Genomic DNA, 15,658 nt, shown 5'->3' with positions numbered 1-15,658 from the left:
TGTTTGTTTCAAATGCACAAGGTGTACCTAAATCTCGTTTTGACAGTAAACAAGCTTGAAGCCTCTTTTTTGAAGAATTGGCTAGCTTTTGCCAAATTCATGAAAAATTTGCCAAACGTTCTCTCGCAAAGCCAAAGAATTTGGCTGTTGCCGTTGTTTGGTGGATCGGATGGTTTCGGCTCGAAGAAACATTGCTTTTGTTTTCAGTCGCCTGAGGATGAAGCAGACGCAGTCAACAAGCGTAATGAAGTGGAATTGTACCTCGCCTCTCTCTTTGTTTTCCTTCCAGGAAGTAAAAATCATTATTATTTGCAATTTAAGGTGTCGAAAGAAAACAAAGCGAGGAGCGACCGCGCGAGTTGACAGATGACGTATTATGTCTTATTATAGCAGACGCGTCATGCAACCTGCTGTGTGACATAACGACACAATTGTCCAGCGCTGACAAACTCATTTTCATGGGGAATTTGCAGAAAACGAAGTTCACTGACACAGCCATTGCATTATGACACAACTCAACTTTCATAACAACCGCAGCTGGACCAAAGTTCTGGAAATGTCGACATTGCCTGGCTCACGAGGCATTAATCTCAAATTGGGCAGCAATTTTGGAAAGGAAAAAAAAATCAGTTGAAATGTGTTGATTTAAAAAACTGAAATCTTTAGGTATATTTTTTTTAAATTCAACCTGAATTTGCTTATTTTAATCTGACAAGTTATTTGTACTTCAAATGAAATTGTCAGACAAGATCATCGTGCTTATTTTAACATACTTATTACTTAATTATCTTATTTGATCAAGCAGTCTTGGCATTGCGTGTTAACAACCAGTTTGACAGCTTGAAAAAAAGTCAACGTGACTTGTTTTTAGTCTAAAAATAAAATTTTCAAGAACCGCTGTGGTTGATATGGGCCTAGTATTATTTTCTTATTTTTCAAAATCTTACAGGTTAATTTAAGTAAAATGTTCTTGTCAAATGTTTCTGTTCTGTTTTCTTACATTTTCTACTGTCTTTTTTGCAGTGTGCAAAAAGAGTGACTATTTTGAAGGAACTAGAATATAAAACGTTTTCAATTATTTCACCAATTTTTATTTTTATTTTTTAAACGTACATAACTCCAGTGAGAATCTAGAATGAAAATAAATGAAATCGACTGCATGAGAAGGTGTGTCCAAACTTTTGGCCTGTACTGTAGAGTTGCCTATATAATTCATAAAATATGAAATATCCATCAAAAAAGATTTTCTGAACAAAAGTATCTAAATTTATTGTTCGGTGTTTTTGTGGTGAAAAAGTCGAGAGGGTCGTCTTGACAAGTTGTTAAATCTAGCAAGACAAGTGCTAAGTTGGCATGAAGGCAGGCATGCAGTACACGCGTTGTCCAGCAGAGGGACTCACCGCTCCAGGCCGGGGTTCAGGGACAGGATGGTTGTAAGTGTACCACTGCTGAGTTTCTCTGTTCACCTCCCGGTATCGGCCGCCGAACGCTTTCTCCACCTGCTCCATAGTGAAGGAACACACGGCAGACGTCCCCGAGGCGCCGTTGTACCTGCCAAAAGCCATAAAACGAGCAGCGGCAATGACAATTTTGAAATACACAATGTGCAATTCCTCAACTTTTTCCCGATCCCGGCGCTCACTCACCACTGAGAGGTGAAGACGCCGTAGAAGACGGTCTTCTTCCAGTCCTCGGCGCTGGGCGTCAGCACAAACATGTCCTGGATGATGTTGAAGGGGAAGCCGTCATCGGGCAGCGAGCACAAGAGTTGCGCCTTGAGGAACGTGGTCCACTTCTTCTGCAGGACCCGCTCCCCTCCAAGGTCTCCCTGCAAGCACACACTCATATATATATATATATATACTGTATATACTGTATATATGTCCTGCGTTAGGGTTGCTCTTCCACTAGATGGCAGTAGATGCATAATAAACCTCTGTAGCCACTTTCTGTGCAGATTTTGTTTGGTGGTGTTTTTTTTTTTTTTGCGGCACCTTCAGACCTGCACTTTTTCTGCTGGGAAAAATGTCTTTCTTTTCTGATTCTGGTGTCTTTTTTGTTGTTATCTCATGTTTTGAGTTGTTATAGTGGACGCCAGGATAATATGGCTGTAACGTGTTGTGAACTTTCCAAGCTTATATGCTATGGAGGACCAAAACTGGCAAAATTCAAAATAAATAAATGACTAAATAAATAAATGACTAAAAGTGAAAATGAAAACGGATGTAAAAAATATATAATTTAAAAATGAAATCCCAAAAATAAAGATAAATGGAAATAAAAACACACCCCAAAATTATTATTTTTTTTATAAAAATGTATATAAAAAATGTAATTTGAAAATTTTATCCCCAAAAATATATATAAATGAAAAATAAATAAATAAATAAATATATATATACATATTTATATATATACATATAAAAACACCCAAAAATAAATAAATAAATAAATATATATATTTATTTATTTTTTGGTGTTTTTGGTGTTTCAAATGATATATTTTTTACATCCGTTTTTATTTTCACTTTTAGTCATTTATTTATTTATTTATTTATTCATTTATTTAGTCATTTATTTATTTTGGCAGTTTTGGTCCTCCATAATATGCAACATTGCGATTGTGATCGGTTAGTTAAGATCATATCATGAACCAGAAGTGTTGACATCATCCAAATGATTTTTATTGGTTTTAGACACGCAAATATGGGTCTGGAGGGGGTTAAGAAAAATATGCGCTTTGGCTAAATAATGGTTGGCAAACCCTGCACAAAATCAATGAGAATGCAAACCAAAAGAACTTTGAGGGTGGATCCTTCAATTGAATGTCACGCTTCAGCTGTCAAATTCCTACAGCATATATTTTCAATGTGTGATATATAGCGTGAGCACCTGTAATTACCCTAAACACGCCCCGCCCTCCTTATGCGAGCTGGCGATGCGAAGGGGAGCAAATAAAAGCTCCTTTATTTGGAGTGTTTGCCTTCAAGCGTGACTCACCTTGCAGACGCGAGCGATGCGCGACACGATGGTGTTGTCAAAGAAGTCAAACTCCTTTCCCGCCTCGCTGAAGAAGAAGTAAATCTTGTCGTCGTCGCCCACCGGGTTGCCCTCGGGCAGGCTCTCCTGGATGTAGGCGGAGCCCACGAAGGCCGGATCTGAAAAAGAAAGGGTGGATTGAGAGAGGCGGGGCCACGAGCATTCCGGATTTTGTCATGAAGATTCATGCATTATTATCATTATCATTATTATTATTATTATTATTATTATTATTATTATTATTATTATTATTATTATTATTATTATTATTATTTGGAATGTCTCGATCCGATCACGTGATTTTCAACTGATCGGAGATCTGGGCAAAGACGATTTTTCTTTATTTTCTGAAATTGTACATTTTCAACGTACTCAAAGAGAGGAATCCCTTAGGCTATGTTAAAGCTTACAAATCTATGAGTCATTCCACCAATTTTGAGTCATTTACATCCCCAAGAAAAAAAAAAAAAAGTATAAATGCACATAAATGACATGAAACTATATTTTTATTACATCATGTCTTCATGTATTTGCTAATTTTATACTAAAAACCCATGAAGAGTTTCAGTATAAAAAAAACAAGGACATAAAAAAAAACAAGTCTGAAATTGACCAATACAAATTTTCAGTTGTTCAATATGCACATCAATTAATTTAGAGCTAAAAAAAGAAAAGATACAACTTTAAGTTTATTTTCAGAGTGTTTACAAAAATAAGTATTATTTGGTGAAATGGCCCATATAATATAAATATATGCATTTATGTATGTCCATGTCTATTTAAATGATCAATTAATTAATACATAGCTACAAAAAAGGCATCATTTCAGAATGCCTTTATTCAAACTAGACAAAGTGCAATTTCTGCAGAAATTGCGTGGGAATGCTGAAAAGCTGAACGCTAAGACTTGAAATGCATATGAAGTAAAGAGAATGAGAAATGATGTGAAAATTATTATCATTTTCTTGTAGTTAAATGAGAAATGAATAAGAAGAAAACTTGAACTGCAATCTGTCGACGGTTGGGATCGAATCATTTCTGTAAAATGATAATCCATTTCTTGATATGATAGTCAGTTGGTATCGAATAATCGAAATGTGGCCGGAAAGCGTTTTTTTAGCGTTCTTCGTGTTGCGTCCCACCTTGAAGCCAATTGAGGGAGTTTTCCGTCTTGAGTGCGGTTCCTTGGCTGAGGCTCTTGTAAATGATGGGCTCGTTTCCCTGGAAATTGCTGACCGTGCCCGCGTACAGTTCGCCATCTGCGGCACAACAAGGAAATCGCATCTGCGTTGCGCGCGACTTTCCAATCACGCGATATCCACAACGTACCGGCCATGATGGCGGTGGACTTGTACTCCGGGTTGAAAGGACAGCGGCTGCGTCCGTCCTCGGTGACGATCTCGCCCGACTGACTTGTGACGAGGGAGAAGTTGGCCGTGTTCTAGAAAATGCACAGCATCATTTTTAATGATAGCGCTTAACAAAAAAAACTCATTATTGAAGTCATTTCCGATATTTACGTATTGTTCAAACTATGCATAATGTGGCTCATAAAAATACAGTATTGACTAATAGACGTATAAAAAAAAAGAATAAAACCTCCGTCTCGTATTTGATTGTTATGTTATTTTAATGTCGGTCATGATGCCAAGTTGTTGTTGTTTTTTAGGTGCTACGTGGTGTCATTTTATTTGAAAATTGCAACAACAAAAAAAACTGCAAATAAATCAATCAATAAAAACAAGGGGTGTCAAAATGAGTGCGTTCATTTGGAGTTAATTTAAAGTTCCTTTGATGCCACTCATTTTTTGAACATGTGATTAATGACTACGACAAAATTTAGCCGTAATAAATGCAATAATAATGCATTTATTTGTGGAGACTGGGGTCAAGTTGGATTTTACAATTTAAAAAATCTTACGAAAGCAATTATGCCATCTAGTGGCAGAAAATGACCTCAACATAAATCAATATCCCGCTCTTTTTTTTCTTCTTTTTTTTTTACAGTATAGTAAATCTTTTTAATTTTAACTCAATTTTATTTTTTCTTCACTTATGTTAACAAGACTATTAAAACTTTTATCGTACATTTAGAACAGATATAAAACTTGCGATTCATCGCGAGTTAATCATTGAAGTCATGTGATTAATTATGATAAAAAAATCATTTGCCTGACACCTAAAAATAAACATTAATCAACAAAACCAAAACAAAAAATAAGACTAAATAAAACCTACTTTTAAACTACAAAATGACATCATATATATGAACAAAAAGAAGTTTGTTTAAAGAAGACAATGGTGATTTAGGTGAAAGGCTTATCAATGCAAGAACTTGCTCTTCAAAATGTCAACATACCGTATAATAAAGAGACTCCAGCATTTATTCAATGCGCTCTGTTAACTTTCGCAGCACTCGGACAGCAAATATTCAATTTCTTCGTTTCACACTTTTTGACCGTAAGAGCGCAGCGGAAGATGCGGCCGGCCACTTACGATGTAAGCGCAGATGGGGCTGAAGGCGTACGTCCCGCACACGTACAGATGCGTGCCGTTCACTCGCAGTAAGATCTTGATGTAGTTGAAGCAATCCGTCTGGACGGGACACACGCAAATAAAGAATGCATGATGCTAAGAGTGGTCACGAGTCACATTCCTCGTATTGATATGCAGCGCGGGTTTCCTGGCTGCTAAAGAGCGCCTCGTTGTCAGCTGCGAGTGTGCGGAACTCGGTGGGGACGAGCAAAGTGGGCCGTTTGGCAGTTGACGGTTGAGGGCGCGTAGTTTCAGCACATTCGGTGGACAAGAGTCCAGATAAGATGACAATTTTGTTTGTGTTCATTTCATTTAATGTGTTAAATTATATTGTTTTAATTCTTCAAATTTGTGTTAATTCGGGGCAGATGTTATCAATTTTACTTCTTTCTGCCCCTTGCATTTTTTTTTTTTTTTAAGAATGTAATAAACAAAGGAGGCTGACACTTTGGCTAGCTAGCATGTCGCACATTGGCCAACACGCTAACACGGATAACAAATGCACAATTGTCACATCTGCTGGCTTTATTTTACATTTCCAGACTATTTTGTGTAACTTTTGGTCAACATGGAGCGCCCACTTGAAACAAAATGCATCATTTTGTTTTGTTTTGTTTTTGTCAATGTTGAGGCTGACGCTTTGGCTAGTTAGCATGTGGCATTAGTGGCTAACTTGCCAGCTAACACCACTGCTTGCGAATTGTTTGTGTTGGCGAAGCTGAATAACCTTTAAAAAAATAAACAAACCATCATTTGCTGTCACTTAGTACTGTTAACAACAAAAGATTATTGTATAACTATTGTCCAAAAGCAACTTTAGCTCCCAATTATCTTCAGCACACTTTGGCTAGTTAGTGTGTGGCATTAGCGGCTAACTTGGCTAGCTGGAGCTGAATAACCTTTAAAAAATAAACAAATCATATTTCTTTTCCCACTTAGTACTGTTAACAACAAAAAATTGTTATTTAACTAAAAGCAACTTTAGCTCCCAATTATCTTCAGCACACTTTGGCTAGTTAGTGTGCGGCATTAGCGGCTAACATGGCAGCTAACACCACTGCTTGCGGAACTCTTTGTGTCGGCGGAGCTGAATAACCTTTAAAAAAATAAACAAATCATATTTATTTTCCCACTTTGTACTGTTAACAACAAAAAATTGTTATTTAACTAAAAGCAACTTTAGCTCCCAATTATCTTCAGCACACTTTGGCTAGTTAGTGTGTGGCATTAGCGGCTAACTTGCCAGCTAACACCACTGCTTGCGAATTGTTTGTGTTGGCGAAGCTGAATAACCTTTAAAAAAATAAACAAACCATCATTTGCTGTCACTTAGTACTGTTAACAACAAAAGATTCTTGTTTAACTAAACGCAACTTTAGCTCCCAATTATCTTCAGCACACTTTGGCTAGTTAGTGTGCGGCATTAGCGGCTAACTTGGCAGCTAACACCACTGCTTGCGGAACTCTTCGTGTCGGCGGAGCTGAATAACCTTTAAAAAATAAACAAATCATATTTTTTTTCCCACTTAGTACTGTTAACAACAAAAAATTGTTATTTAACTAAAAGCAACTTTAGCTACCAATTATCTTCAGCACGAAGCCGTGATTTGGTTGAAGGCTACGTATTGCTTATGATGAACAGTTCTCGAAAGTCTGCCACTAAAACCGCACCAAATGCCGCACAGCCCCCATAATTACCGAACGCGGCATTAATGATGCATTCGATTGAACTTGATTATCAAACGTTCCAAACCGCAACATTCAGCATCACTTTAAAGACAAAACGTAAAAAAAAACAAAGCCCAAGGCCAGCATGCGGAAAGTTGCATCTCGACAGGAGAGTTCGTCGCATTCGCGAAGTTGTCCAAGACGAGCGCCGTCGCTTTTGCACACCATTTTTTCTCAAGCGTTTGAATGCAGCGACTCACTTGCAGGTCTTTCCCCTTGAAACTGCACTCGCCTCGCTTCTTGTCCGGAGTTTTCCACGTGAGCTGGAAAAGACAGGACCATCAATAAAACGGGACTTTGATTTAAGGACCTCAGGAGATTTGATTATAAATGCATCATTAAAAAATGCATCTCAGGGATCAGAACGAAAGGTCGCGTGGAACGGAAATACGTGGGAGTTTAATGGTCATAAATTGGGAGGAATATACAAACTGCCTCTTTTAAAACGTGGTGAAAATGCAGTACTGTGTAATCTTGGCTAGAGGGCGACATTTCGCTAAATGAGAAAATAATGGAACACTTTCTTTCAGTGGTTCAAAAGTGAAGCTCATACTCGATATCATATAAATCAATTGGTTCTTAGACGGAGCTTTCCGAAATGCCAAAACAAGGCAACGGTTTTCATTTACATTTAATTGTGAGCTAATTTAACATTACGCGCGGGTTGAACATTAACATTGTCCCTAAATTGAAAATAAATAAATAACTATACTGAATTCAAATGTACTGCTTATAAAAAAAAAAAATAATAATTACAAGCAGATGCATTTCACCGAAACGTTACATAAAGCGGAAATGTACGGAACAAACGACTGGACTAAATTTTAAACAAAATTCAAACCAATGTACCATTAGGCACAGTTTAAACATTTAATTCTGTGATTCCTTGAATACTCTAAAGTGATTAAAATTGTAATATTATAGAACAATCAAACCGATTTTTAATACGGAAACTAGTTTGGAATAAGCCACGCAACCTTCCTGCATTCCAAAAAAAAAATTTGCCCAAAAATGTCATTGTAATGTTTTCATTTGTCAATTCCCATGGAAACGTATCCGTAACGGAACATTTTCACGCCCACCATCGCGTCGCATTTTTCCATCCGCTTACATTTCTTTGCAGCTGCGGCGCGCTGACGTCCGAGAGGTTGAGAGCGAAGAGGATGTCGCGAGCGCCCACGTACAGCGTGTCGTCCTCGCCGCTCAGCAGGAGGGACGTGAAGTTGAAGACGCCGCCCGCCGAGAAACTTCTGCACGTTCTCTGCTTTGCGTCTGTGGGACGATCAGCAAGGTTAGCGGAGTGGACACAAATTCTCCAGAGACGCACGCAAGACATCTTGGGACAACATCTTCCCAGAATCTGAGCAAACTTATCGGCGAATCACATTTTCCTTTTGGCTGGAAGGGAAAGTCGACCCAATATTTTTGTACCACTCTATTTATAGACCTTTTCGGTTTTGTACCAGGGTATCTCAGTGGGCGGCCATTTTGCCTTGAAAATGACATCACGCGTGCCGGGCGGGCTTCGCTACACTCTAAAAAGTGAATTGTTGAACCAACTAAAGATTACAAATTGAATTGTTGACTAACTTTAAAAAAAAAAAAAAGTCACTTCAATTGCTAACACACGCTTGAATTAAGTAATTTGTCAAAAGTGAATATATTACGTTGAATTAATTATGACTTCATTAAATCTTGACTTAATTTGGATTGGAGTCACTTTGAAAGGCGTAAAGCCGGACGAAGAATCCGTTACTCTCACGCGAGTATAGCAAAAATAACTTTTTACAGCGCTTGTGCGGCAACAGCAGGATCGTTTGAAAGGTTTCGTTAAGATGAACAATGGATTCAACAAATCAATCGAGTCACATCGAACAGACTGATCACCGTAAAGCAGAAATATATCAAATATGTGATCGTCTTCTCGTAGTAAAAGATCAAATGCGACTATTTAGAAGGACAATCCAGAAGAAATCAAAGATCTTGCTCACAAAATTACTGAAAGGTTCCAAAATCGGTATAAATTTTTAAATTCGACTTTTGTTAACAAGACTATGAAGACCTATATTTTTTTTATTGTATATTTACAACAGATATAAAATGTGTGATTAATCGTGAGTTAACTCGTGAAGTCATGCGATTAATTACGATTCAAAGTTTTCATCGCCCGACGCCCTGAATTTTTAATCATCTTTTAAGTCGCGTCAGGCGATGACAATTTTGAATCGTAATTAATCGCATGACTTCACTAGTTAACTCACGATTAATCACACATTTTATATCTGTATTTGTAAAAAATTTAAAATATAGGTTTTCATACTCTCGTTAACAAAAGTGTTTTTTTTTTTTTTAAACTAATAGAAATAGTTCAAATGAATTTTGAGAGTAAAAAAAAGAAAGAAATGAAAGTCACTCAAGGGTTGAGAAACAAATTCACGACCTTCAGCTTGGGAGACAGCCGATCTGCTCCCTGGGACCAAATAGTTTGAGAATATAGACCGAAATATCGTTTTTGGTCTTTTGGATATAAGCAAACAGTAGGACGTAGTGGTGGGCGGAGCGATCCAAATATCGATTTTATCGATATCATGTCAGTGTCGATGTCGGACTATAATATCGATCTTGTAGTTTAGTTTGAATTTGGCTCTTTTACGCACTGCTGCGCTTTGGTCAAACAGATAACCGGCATATCAAAATGGCCACGGGCAGACTTAGCATCTCGTTTTTGTCGTAGAATGCTTGCACAGACACACTATTGTACTTGTTGGTATGTTGTTTTATATTTTATATTTGTTGTTGCGTGATAATCTTTAACATTTTGCTTATTTCGGTTGAAAAAGAAGCAATTTTTTTGTTATTTTTTGTATTCGTAGTTTCTGAACAGTATACGATAAAGTATTTGTTTACATTTCTTTTCCTTTGATCACTTTGTGCACTTTGTTTAAGAACGTCCCCAATTATTATTTTTTTTGCTATGGTCGGTATGTTTCTGGGGGAGAAAAAAAACATTCATAAAGTATTATCTATTTATCAATACACAAAAACACTTCAAGGTTGAAAATTCATTGTGAATAAGCAATTTGCAGTATCGCACACCACTAGTAGGAGGGGCATAACTCAGGTGGCAGTCTTCCAAACTGAAGGTTGTGAGTTTGTTCCTCACTCCTTGAGTGACTTTTATTTAATTTTTTCAAATTCTTTATTTGACTCTTTTGTAAATATTCGCCTTTTGGGTCAAATTGACTCTCAATAGCATCAAATTTACTCCGTCCGGGCGGTTCTCTCTCTCTCTCTCTCTCTCTCTCTCTCTCTCTCTCTCTCTCTCTCTCTCTCTCTCTCTCTCTCTCTCTCTCTCTCTCTCTCTCTCTCTCTCTCCCCTCTCTCTCTTTCTCTCTCTCCATTATCATTGCAGCATGTAAATTCAGTTGCGGTCTTGCAAAGCGACGAGGAAAGAAACAACGGCGAGCCACTAATTGAGGATCGTTAAAGAGAAGGGCTCGTAAGCCACACGACATTTATTACGTCGGGAAAGATAAATCATCTGCCCGCATGGACACGCTGGCCAAAGCATTAATCCTCTGAGGGGTCATTAAGTGTTTAATGGGATACTTACGCAGCAGGTTTTGCCAATGGAACGTTTCAAGATGTAACAGGTCGATAAAATGAGATGATAAACATTGAAAAATCAAAAGGCCGTCACCCAACAAAGACGCGGAACGTAGCGAGAGGAAGACGGCGGCTGTTGGGCTCAGGCGGTTTTGAAATTCACTTGTTGAATCATGGCTTCTGATCGGATACGAATATACGAGGGCTGCACAAAATATCGGAAAAATATCGATATCGCGATATTGGACCATGCAATATGCATATCGCAAAGACATGCAATAAGTTTCATATGGAATTGGATGCTTTTATCTGAATTTGACCAGTCAGGCACTAACTAGAATGCACTCTAAAAAAAAAGTTGGGTTAAAAGTAATCCGATTATGGATCAAAAATGGACCGATACACCATTTTTTATGGAGCAATTTGACCCAACTTTCTGGGTTGTTTTATACAAAATGAGGCAATTTTTGGGACCCAAGTAAAGGATCTGACCAATATTTACGAGTTGACTTGACCCAAAGTGGGGTCAAATTGACCCAAGTAGAGGATCGGTCCATTTTTACCCATAGTTGGGTGATTTTTGACCGAACTCTTTTTAGAGTGATGTGCACCGCCATCCAACACTCTAAAAACACCCAACTATGGGTAAAAATGGACCGATCCTCTACTTGAGTCGATTTGACCCAACTGTGAGTCACAAAATGGGTCTTTCAGCATAAAACAACTCGTAAATATTAGTCAGATCCTTTATTTGGGTCCAAAATTTTTGTCATTTTGTATAAAACAACCCAGAAAGTTGAGTCAAATTGACCCATAAAGTGGATCGGTCCATTTTTGATCCATAATTGGGTTACTTTTGACCCAACTGTTTTTAGAGTGAATAGTTTAATGAATGAACTAAGATGATATTGAGTTAGCTTATTTTGCTGCATGAAAAAATTCTTTCATTAGATAATAAAAATGTCAATTCTTTAGACACGTTAAATTTCGCAAATCATATCGATATCGCTATATTCAGCAACTATATGGCATATCGCATGATTTATTGTGCAGCCCTAATATATATATATACACAACTTGTTCTTCTTCTTTTCAACCAGCTGTCTTTTTCAAAGGCGCTGATATTGATCAAACACATGACACGCCACAGGTTGAAGTGTCAAAAAGGTTGAGGGTCAAGCATGTCGGGTCGGTCAACCGGAGCAAAAAGGAACTACGGACGTGGTTTAACAAAGCCACCTGTAATTACGCTAACCACTATCTGTAATAAGATATCATTTTAGTGATGGGATATCAACAACAGAGACGAGATGAAGATCACATGACGGTGTTGGTAAGTCTTGGAAATTTGCAAGTGATGGACGGAGTTGTGCTTCACTTTTTAACTTCCCACTTGGCACCAATATTATCGACGGCGTATTAGGACCACGTATAAAGATTATTAATTTTTTTTTAGAGGGCGGGGCCAGTATTCCGAGAGAAAAACTCAAGAAACTTACGAGAAATACACGTAACGTACGTTTGTGCCAATACTTTTCGGTCGGGTTTTCAAATAAGGAGATAGTAATTGCATTGCGTTAATTTCGAGTTCATTTTTTTTTAACACGCCATCAATGACCACCCCCGACTTGGACATCCTGTTCTGGGGGAATAAATGGTCTTGGGGATTCTCATTGGCAATCTGGGCGGGAACAGCGAGGACGCAGTCGCTGAAACACACAAGCTTACAAGTTGACGACAGTTTCGTACTTGAACTCCTCCTAACCTTCCTTCGAGCACTCTTAGAAAACTATTGTAGCTCGCCTCCCTGACCTGAAGTCTCTTGGGATGGCCATCCGTGGGAATGTACGTCCCAGAAAGAGGAAAGAGCAGTGGACACAGCAAGGCACTTAACGAAGGTTGTCAAAAGGCCATCGCGTCTCTACAACTGAGGGACAACAAACGGGACTAAAAAAACAGAAACAAATGCAAACGCTTCAGGGTACAAGGGATATTGAACAGAAACGGAACCCAGGACTGTGGATGTGGCCTGTTAGGAAGACGACTGGATGGCCTCCTACCTTCATATCTCACACTTTCTTCCCGGAGTGTGACAGACGGCGACATGCGCGACCCTACGAGGACCAGAGGTGGCAAATCCAGGTCCAGAAAGTAAAAACGCTGCCACAGTTTGGATTTAGTCGCTTGTCCCTAGCAGATAACCGAGCACCCAGGGAGCTAGCTAGGAAACTAGCTAGCACCTGGGGCTAAAGCCAAACTGAGGCAGGCTAGCTAGCTCCGTAGCAAGTAAACAAGCACTCGGGGAGCTAGCAAGGGAGCTCGCTAGCTGGCACCTGCGGCTAAAGCCAAACTGTGGCACGCTAGCTAGCTCCCTAGCAGGTAAACAAGCACCCGGGGAGCTAGCTAAAGAGCTCGCTAGCTCGCACCTGGGGCTAAAGCCAAACTGTGGCAGGCTAGCTAGCTCCGTAGCAAGTAAACAAGCACTCGGGGAGCTAGCAAGGGAGCTCGCTAGCTGGCACCTGGGGCTAAAGCCAAACTGTGGCACGCTAGCTAGCTCCCTAGCAGGTAAACAAGCACCCGGGGAGCTAGCTAAAGAGCTCGCTAGCTAGCACCTGGGGCTAAAGCCAAACCGTGGCACGCTAGCTAGCTCCGTAGCAAGTAAACAAGCACCCGGGGAGCTAGCAAGGGAGCTCGCTAGCTGGCACCTGGGGCTAAAGCCAAACTGTGGCACGCTAGCTAGCTCCCTAGCAGGTAAACAAGCACCCGGGGAGCTAGCTAAAGAGCTCGCTAGCTAGCACCTGGGGCTAAAGCCAAACTGTGGCACGCTAGTTAGCTCCCTATCAGGTAAACAAGCACCCGGGGAGCTAGCTAAAGAGCTCGCTAGCTAGCACCTGGGGCTAAAGCCAAACTGTGGCAGGCTAGCTAGCTCCGTAGCATGTAAACAAGCACCCGGGGAGCTAGCTAGGGAGCTCGCTAGCTAGCACCTGGGGCTAAAGCCAAACTGTGGCACGCTAGCTAGCTCCCTAGCAAGTAAACAAGCACCCGGGGAGCTAGCTAAAGAGCTCACTAGCTAGCACCTGGGGCTATAGCCAAACTGTGACAAGATTTTTACTTTCAGGACCTGGATTTGCCACCTCTAACAAGTGCCCCCAACCTCGGCAGCTGTCAACAATGTGCCGATCATCACCGTTATTATGTAATTACGTTTTAAAGAGTCGCCTTGAACGCTGCTGAATTAACACGAGGAGGGAATTAATTACTTACAGGAATCCTTCAACACTTTTTTGGCAGCCAATTTCCAGATGTACGAGCATAATTCAAAAGGTTGAAACGCGCCCTCTGGAAAGGAGTTGGAAGAGTCATTTTGTCCTTTTGGCGACAGAGCACTAAGTGCTTTTCTTTTGTACCAACAGGCCGATTCAATCAGCGCCCACCCGTATTGAGGGTCTTTCATCACGATCTCACAGCTGCCGGTGCAAAGATCCGCAGGTTCGTTCAACTTAACGACACAATTGTCACCAACGAATATAACGGCCGGTAGATTATCATCATAAACGCTCATCCGGACACGATTTCCCATCACAAGACCCTCAGATGATGAACTAAGATGATGTCGTTTTGGTCGGTAAGTTCAGGGGCATGAATTTCTCATTATGGAGACGGAGGGACAAGAAATAGTGTGACTAACACCTTGGAACGTGGGTACCATTTAGCTGGAAAATGAAACAAGCAATAGCAGTTTAAAGGTGTGTCGTAAAAAGTTAGGCTGCCCACAATGAAATGTACTTTCGGGGGGGGCAGGTTAGAATCCGGTCGGTCTGGTGGCATCAAGACACAAAACCAGAACAAACGAGATCAGAGATGTTCAAGCGTCTGGGGTGCGTCAAAACAACAAAGGTATATAATATTAGGCCTGGAAAACAAAGAAATGTTTGTTGGGATTTTGAACAACAGTTTGTCGGAGGTGAATTGCTGCTTGAGAATATGTCTTTTATTTCTCCTTCGGTCTCTTGAGGCCTCCCTGATTTTATGTTTTTTTGGATTTGTTGGGGTCTGGATGTTTCTTGGGCTGGGGAGGAGTTCTGGTGGGTGCTGGATTTCACCTTCCTTGGTTTTCTTTGGTCCCCTCGGGTCTCCTGGTGTTCGGTTTAGGTGAACGGTATGGGATTTTTTCTGATGGGTTTTCTGGTGAGCTAACGAATACACGCACGCACGCACATACACATACTCACCCACACACACACACAAAAAAATAAAAAAAAATAAAAAAATAAAAGAGCAATAATGATGACATTTCCGAATGAACAATACTGAGCTCTTAAGAAGAAAAAAAAAAAAAATAATAAAAATAATAAATAAAAAATAAAAAACAACAAAGCCAGAAGAGGTCAAGTTATCGAGAGATTTACGGTGCATGTTGGGGGGGGGGGGGGGGGGGGTCTGAATCTCATTAGCTAGGTAACAGACTGGCGGGAATGTGTACACAACTTCAGGAAACAGAGGTTGGAAAGCCATATTGTAAAAAAAATAAAATAAAACTAAACTCAGGAAACGGCAATAAAATAGGCAGCATTTAAGTAAAGTAACAGCGAGGATTTTTATTTTTATTTTATTTTTTACAAGTTTGGTGGCTACCAGGCCTCACCTCACGTTCAGCTCTGAGGTCTGAAGTCTTTGGCTTTTTAATTCAGTGTGGATAGAAACTGTTGTAAGAATGTTTCCAGGGATGGGAATAATAAGGAACGAGTAG

General features: G+C 39.7%; 1 protein-coding gene across 8 annotated transcripts in view; it reads right to left on the bottom strand.

Moving 5' to 3' along the window:
* LOC147174980 (semaphorin-4B-like) overlaps window positions 1-15,658 on the bottom strand; it is a 109,456-nt gene that overhangs the window by 11,064 nt on the left and 82,734 nt on the right. For all 8 annotated transcript variants that reach the window (XR_015094703.1, XR_015094701.1, XR_015094702.1 and 5 more), the window contains 8 exons: window positions 8,414-8,574; window positions 7,503-7,565; window positions 5,536-5,634; window positions 4,369-4,480; window positions 4,182-4,298; window positions 3,001-3,158; window positions 1,647-1,828; window positions 1,401-1,551 (listed from right to left, as the gene is read on the bottom strand). Coding sequence is in view for 1 of the 8 variants with exons in the window: in XM_086074792.1 (XP_085930918.1) it covers window positions 1,401-1,551; window positions 1,647-1,828; window positions 3,001-3,158; window positions 4,182-4,298; window positions 4,369-4,480; window positions 5,536-5,634; window positions 7,503-7,565; window positions 8,414-8,574 (1,043 nt within the window). In the remaining 7 variants the exon portion in view is untranslated. The remainder of the gene's footprint in view (window positions 1-1,400; window positions 1,552-1,646; window positions 1,829-3,000; window positions 3,159-4,181; window positions 4,299-4,368; window positions 4,481-5,535; window positions 5,635-7,502; window positions 7,566-8,413; window positions 8,575-15,658) is intronic.

Source organism: Leptonotus elevatus, chromosome 4, assembly GCF_054856555.1.
Source record: "Leptonotus elevatus isolate MCC_2025b chromosome 4, RoL_Lele_1.0, whole genome shotgun sequence".
Classification (NCBI taxonomy): Eukaryota; Metazoa; Chordata; class Actinopteri; order Syngnathiformes; family Syngnathidae; genus Leptonotus; species Leptonotus elevatus.
The sequence above is the reverse complement of the archived record's forward strand: the minus strand, read 5'-3'. Positions and strand labels throughout refer to the sequence as shown.